The sequence below is a fragment of the Sesamum indicum genome, linkage group LG5 (assembly GCF_000512975.1).
Source record: "Sesamum indicum cultivar Zhongzhi No. 13 linkage group LG5, S_indicum_v1.0, whole genome shotgun sequence".
Lineage (NCBI taxonomy): Eukaryota > Viridiplantae > Streptophyta > Magnoliopsida > Lamiales > Pedaliaceae > Sesamum > Sesamum indicum.
The window spans coordinates 8352385-8358409 of NC_026149.1; the positions used below are offsets into that span (position 1 = coordinate 8352385).

A 6025-nucleotide genomic window follows, 5' to 3' on the forward strand; every position below is an offset into this window, starting at 1 on the left:
AATTGTTGTGATGCATGCATTTTGCTGTTTTTTACTTGTATTATAGGTTCATTAACATTACAATAACAAATTCACTTAACAACATTAAATTGACAAATTCATTTAAATAATACAACAATCATGCAAAATAAAATAGCTACAATTAGTGCCTTTAACGTTTTTTGATTGCCATCAAGCTGCTTCACTTTGCCAGTAAGGTCTTCGCATATAGAGATCAGTTCAGAAAATTTCTCTTCCATACCTCTTAAATTTGATTCCACCTCTTCCATTTCTGGCATTTGGAAACTTTGTGAGTTTGTACGAGATACACTGATTGGCTCCAACCAACTAAAAAAATTGCATTGTCCAGCTCTACAATTGCAGAGTAATTTTCCTTCACTTTCTTTTGTCGGACCAACAACTCTAATAGCGGCATTTCTTTGACAAAAGCACTTTGGATTTTTATATCTCAAATCCATAATTTCTTCTCTTTTTGAAGTGAATTTCCTAGAATAACTCATTCTACAAAAATGAAATAAAAAAAATAATTTAATATAATTAAATTACCAAAATTAAACTGGACAAATGAAATAAAAGAGAAAAAAAAACAGTTTCATACCTTTTTTTGGGGGAGAAATGGCAAAAGGAAGATACAAAACAAGCAAAAAACCCCTTTGCATGTTATATAGACCCATAGAGGGGTATTTTGGTCCAAAAAGTCATTAAATATCAAACTAAATCGCAGAAAAACACTACCAAACGCAGCAGACGCGCGTCTTCTCCACCTCCCGTTAGTTTCTAACAGAATGGGGGTTTTTGCTGACTAAAACAAAACAAGAGGGGGTTTAAGCTATTCTGAAAATAGGGGGGTGTTTTTTGCATATTTTTTAAAACATTGGGGAGTTTTATGCATTTTGTCCCATATTTTAAGCAGAATTTTTATACAATTTTGTGTCACTTCATACACATAAAAAATGAGGGAAGAAAAGAGGCAAATGAAGGTGCTGATGGAAGAAATGACAAAAAGAAAAACTCAAACACGGGCAGAGATGACCTAAGAATTTGTGGAAGATGTCGTCTCATATTCCAGACTTGGCGGATTTCCTGTAGCTCCATTTCAACCAACTACTGGCCCATCTTGACCAATTAAACCTCCATTTCAACCATTCGACATTAGATAGGTTTGGAAATTTCAGTTTGATAGTATATTTTCGAATTCTTGGTTCCTAACATCTGTTCTAAATTCAGGTTTATAACAAATTATACTTGTTAACAAGGGGCAGATGTTGAAATTTCCATGTTTACATGTTATTATTTATCAATTATAATTCAGAATGCTTAATTATTTCATAACCTGGTAAGCAGGCATCACCAGAATGGAAGGTGGCAAGAAAGAATATAAAGAGTTGCTGGATACAAAGTTTGCTACTTGGTGACTCTCAATAATCCATTTTATTAATCCTTCAATTAATACAAATGCTCTATTTTACTATTTTTCTAGTCAAAATATTGAGAATAACCTATTCAATTATTCTTAATATGGTGGATACTGCAATTTAAGTATCATGACGTCAACAGTATCACTCTTCTTTGCTGGGGCTTGTGATGCTTCTACGGTGTGCTTTAGCAGTTCTGTCAGCTGACAATGCTACTGAGGTGATATATACTTCATTGATTACCATTTCCTGTACAAGTGTTATAGATTTAGGCTTTATGGAACTCCTTCAATCTTTATTGCTGGCTGAAAAATTTGTTCATGGGCAGGTGTTACTTGGATGACGCTTTATCTTGTGATTGTGTTTTGTTCTAGTGCTAACATGTAGCTTAAATTTATCAGATGACAATTGACAACTATTGCCTTCTCCTCAAGATGAGATAGAGGGATGAAATCTTTAAAATGATTTTGTTTTCTTTTAAATGTGCTCATATGATTTTGGACAGAATTGTTACCTTAAGTTTTGTAAATAGTTGCAGTTTTTCATCATGTAAGGAGCAGTTAACAATTTTTGACCCGATTCACTCTAATGTTTTTCCATGTTGGAACAGCTATTCTTTCTCGTGCCGCAATTCCACTACCGTTTTAGGTACCAACAAACTCTAATTTATTGTCCTTTATTGGCGTTAAATATGTAGTTTTGAACTAAAAACTTCAATGCCTTCGATTTAGTGGTCAAATACTCTGATTCACTGATTATATGAACGGTGTCCCCATGGATGACTGCAGTTCTTACGAGTATTATTCACTTTCATGATAGTCCTCTTGCCTGGTATTATTAGGTCTCAGTCAGGATCTAAGTTTAAGAAACAGTTTTTTATTTACTCGATTATGACTAGTCGACTTGTTTGCTTGGATAAATTAGTTTCAAGATATTAACTGTTTCGCAACAAATCTTTGTGAAAACAGAGAGCAAATATGATCCATTCATGTTATTTAAAGTCTTTAATATTAGTTTGGTATAATATTGGAGCTCTTGATTTCGTTAAGTTTCTTAAAAGTTGTTTCTGTCGAGAGAAGTTTAGCACAATTACAATTTCATTTTTTACCGTTTGCGGATAATAGTAATGTTTTATATCCGAAAAGCTTATTGTTGCTTGATCTTTTTTTATAGCTGATTTTTTCCCCACATTTTTATGCCAATTCTTGATTTTGCAGATCAAACGAGTGATGGCAGGTGAAGTTGAAGTTCAAATTGATATCAAGCTTTACACAAACACAAAGACAAGAACAATATAGATAAGAAGGAACAATTTTTGTGTTTGTCATGACTTGGTTATTACTATAGTGAATCCAGTCTTCAGCAGTTCAATAATAAAATGGTGTTCATATATTATTTATGTTTGTTTGTTAGAAACTTTTACTTGCAGAGTTCTTTCTACTCTTTTGTTATGGACATTTATTTGTTCTGGGACTAGTGGCATTAAAATATAATTACTTTCTGAAGCATATTTGCTTCATCTCATTTTCAATAATTTAAAAAGAATAAAAAAGAGCATTGGCCATGGCTAATTTTGCATGGCAAAAAATGTGTTCTTTTAGTATCTATAAGCCATGGCCAATCGGGCGAACCCAATTGACCATGACCTGGAGCTACGGTGGATGTTTTAGCCATGCTCTTTACTACTACGACTAATAAGCTGTAGCAAAGTCGTAGGCAATTACTATTTGCCACGATATTTTATTTTTTTACCAAGATAATTAGTCGTGGTTATAATTATATTTCTTGCAGTGAGGATAATTTGTTCATTTATAATATCACAGACGGTTGTTTGCACTTTTTCTATATTGAATTGCCAACCTTATAACTAAAATCTTTAAAAAAAAGTCACTCCTAATATACACGACGGTAAATATAATTTATCCAAAGTTGATTAGAGATCACCTTAAATCTTTTCTTCTGTTCAATTTCTTGTCCTCTAGCGTGGTAATAACGAATCTTGAGGTGAAGTCAATACTAAACTATAGTGTTCGGACTATTATTTGATATCTACATCTAAATGATTAAATTGTATAGCTGCTAACAACTATTAAGTTTTAATATTACAGCACACGAGGGAGTACTTTGTTGTCTTTGTGTTGCAATATCGTTATGGCATGTGCATGAGCCCATTTCAAGATTCGAGTAGAGATTTATATATTTACGAATGATTAGAAACTATTTTTAAGTGTATAATCTACGTTTGACATGTCTTCTTGGCCTCGTGTGCCGCCTACATAAAGAAAATGGACCAAGTCACACTTATAGATCACCATCATCAAACAATAAAAATGGGGATGGCCGGCTAAAACATCAGTTTTATGTAAATTAACACAATTTTCAACTTATCCATAATTCGTAAGATTACACTTTTAGTCCTGTAAATTGGGGGTTCAACACTTCTAGTCCCATACTTTATAAGATATTTAGAATGGTCGTAAAATTGAGAAAACTTGACACATTTAGTCCTATGTTTTATGGGATTTTTAAAATGGTTTGGGAAAGTTAAATTCATTTAGTCCCATAAAATCGTAAAGTAGAGGATTAGATGTGTCGAGTTTTCTCAATTTTAAAATTATTTTAAAAATATCTTAAAATAGAGGACTAAATGTGTAGAGTTTTTTCAATTTGAGGACCATTTTGGAAAATCTGTAAAGAAGATCTAAAAGTGTTGAATTCTTTATCCTGTGGGACTAAAAGTGTAATTTTGACTGTATAACCTCACCTCTTCCTCCTTATTTCTCGCAATATCTAGCCAATATCCAGTTTCATGTTTAGCTTATTACTTTCAAGGGGAAGATCTACCATGCAGTTTCATGCAAAAACGAAACATAAGTGCCCATGAAACAACATCGTTGACATCGAAGAATCAGAAGGAAATGTCGAGCAGACAAGCGCTTTCACCAACTTCAGCACCTCCAAATTGGCAACATCATAGATCTTTTTCCAGTTCGAGTAGTCCTATGTTAGGTGGTGTTGTCATTGCCATCATAATACTATTTGTTGCAGGATGGCTGTGTTTCTGTTTCAGAAGGAAGCTTTTTGCCAATTTCAGGCTATGGAGGAGGCAGAAAGGTCAGTCAATCCCTTAGAATATAATGAAATTAATGCTTTTCAACGTTTAAATGCAGTTAAAATAGTATGAAAATTTCCTCTCTTTTCATTCTCCCAAAATGTATTTCACCCAAAAAGACTGAATACATCGACACCCGTTGAGGTCCGGTCTAAATATAAAAACGAGCATACATCTTGATATTGTAATTGTAATTACAAGTATATTTCTATAGTAAAATCTTACACAAACACGGTATAAACCAACACTTTCGTAGGGGGTGTACCTGTGATTTCGGTAAAAAATCTTACACAATCCTACGAATGACAATTCAGTACTCAACTTTAGCTCATTCTGCTCTTTGGTTTCAAGCAGGAAAACTCGATGCAGCCAAAATGAATTTAAGGCACTTTCGTCTGGAAGAACTACAGAAGGCTACGGATAATTTCAGCCAATCTTGCTTGGTCGGCTGTGGAGCGTTTGGTAACGTCTATCGTGGTACGTTTGAGGCGGAGGGAACGCTAGCGATCAAGAAGCCCCATGCAGTATCATATACAAGCACAGAAGAATTCAGAAATGGTACATGGAATTTTAGCCCAGACATTTTTACTGTGTTGTTATTTGCACTGCACATGGAGTGTGCATGGTTAAGTTACTGATCCATTCTTGATGAATGATCAGAGGTGAAGTTGCTATCAAAAGTGAAGCATGACAACCTTGTAGGGCTGGTGGGCTTCTGCGAGGAAACCGGTATGTGAAGAGGAATTTCTTCAATTATTGCAGGAATAATCATGGAAATTTAGGCATATTACAGAAAGATCCTTCTATATATTTTGAATAATTATACTGTAGTCCCTATAGCAGTTTTTCGTTGCATATTGCCTTTAAGACCAAATGGGCAAGAGGAATCTGTAATTTAAAATAGATTTTTTTTCAATAATATAGCTAAATCATACACCAGGGGTATATATAATGGAAAATTGCAATTTCGCTCCAATAACTAAGGGGAGTGGCAATTTTAGCCTTTACTAGAGTTTAGTTTTGTAGTAAATTGATAGATTCAGAATAAAAATGGGTGAAAATTGCAAATTCCACCAGAATTTGGCAGTACACCTCATATGAACCCTGAATTCTAGTCAAATTTGCATTTTGGTAGATTTTGTTTTTAATATGTCAATATTTTTAAATTGGGTTTAATTGTAAAATTGAATTCCAATACAACTAAAATTGCCCTGTGTTGGCGTTTTCCCATTTATATAATTAACTATTGAATAAATGAAGTTTACATAACATGCAACTGAGGGAGATTCTATTCCTATCTGAAATGCTTTCTGCAGGGCCAAAGGCAGCAAAAATCTTGGTCTACGAGTATGTGACTAACGGTTCACTACTCGACTACATCATGGGTAATTAAGTTTAACTAACTTCAGCAAACCTTAATTTCTAACAATGAATAATCCGACATATTATTCTCACTATCTCCTTGTCAGGAAGGGGAGGAAGGAGCTTAACTTAACAT

General features: G+C 33.8%; 1 protein-coding gene and 1 long non-coding RNA gene across 2 annotated transcripts; both read left to right on the forward strand.

Annotated features, from left to right (window-relative positions):
- On the forward strand, positions 1342-2822 carry LOC105162265. Its single transcript, XR_847833.2, has 4 exons — positions 1342-1411; positions 1541-1635; positions 2026-2063; positions 2633-2822. It is a non-coding gene; the product is annotated as an uncharacterized LOC105162265 (long non-coding RNA).
- LOC105162322 (probable leucine-rich repeat receptor-like protein kinase At5g49770) lies at positions 4225-6022 on the forward strand. Its single transcript, XM_020694104.1, has 5 exons — positions 4225-4529; positions 4882-5085; positions 5188-5256; positions 5844-5912; positions 5997-6022. The coding sequence occupies exons 1-5, from the start codon at positions 4271-4273 to the stop codon at positions 6020-6022; spliced, it is 627 nt and encodes a 208-aa protein (XP_020549763.1). The 5' UTR covers positions 4225-4270.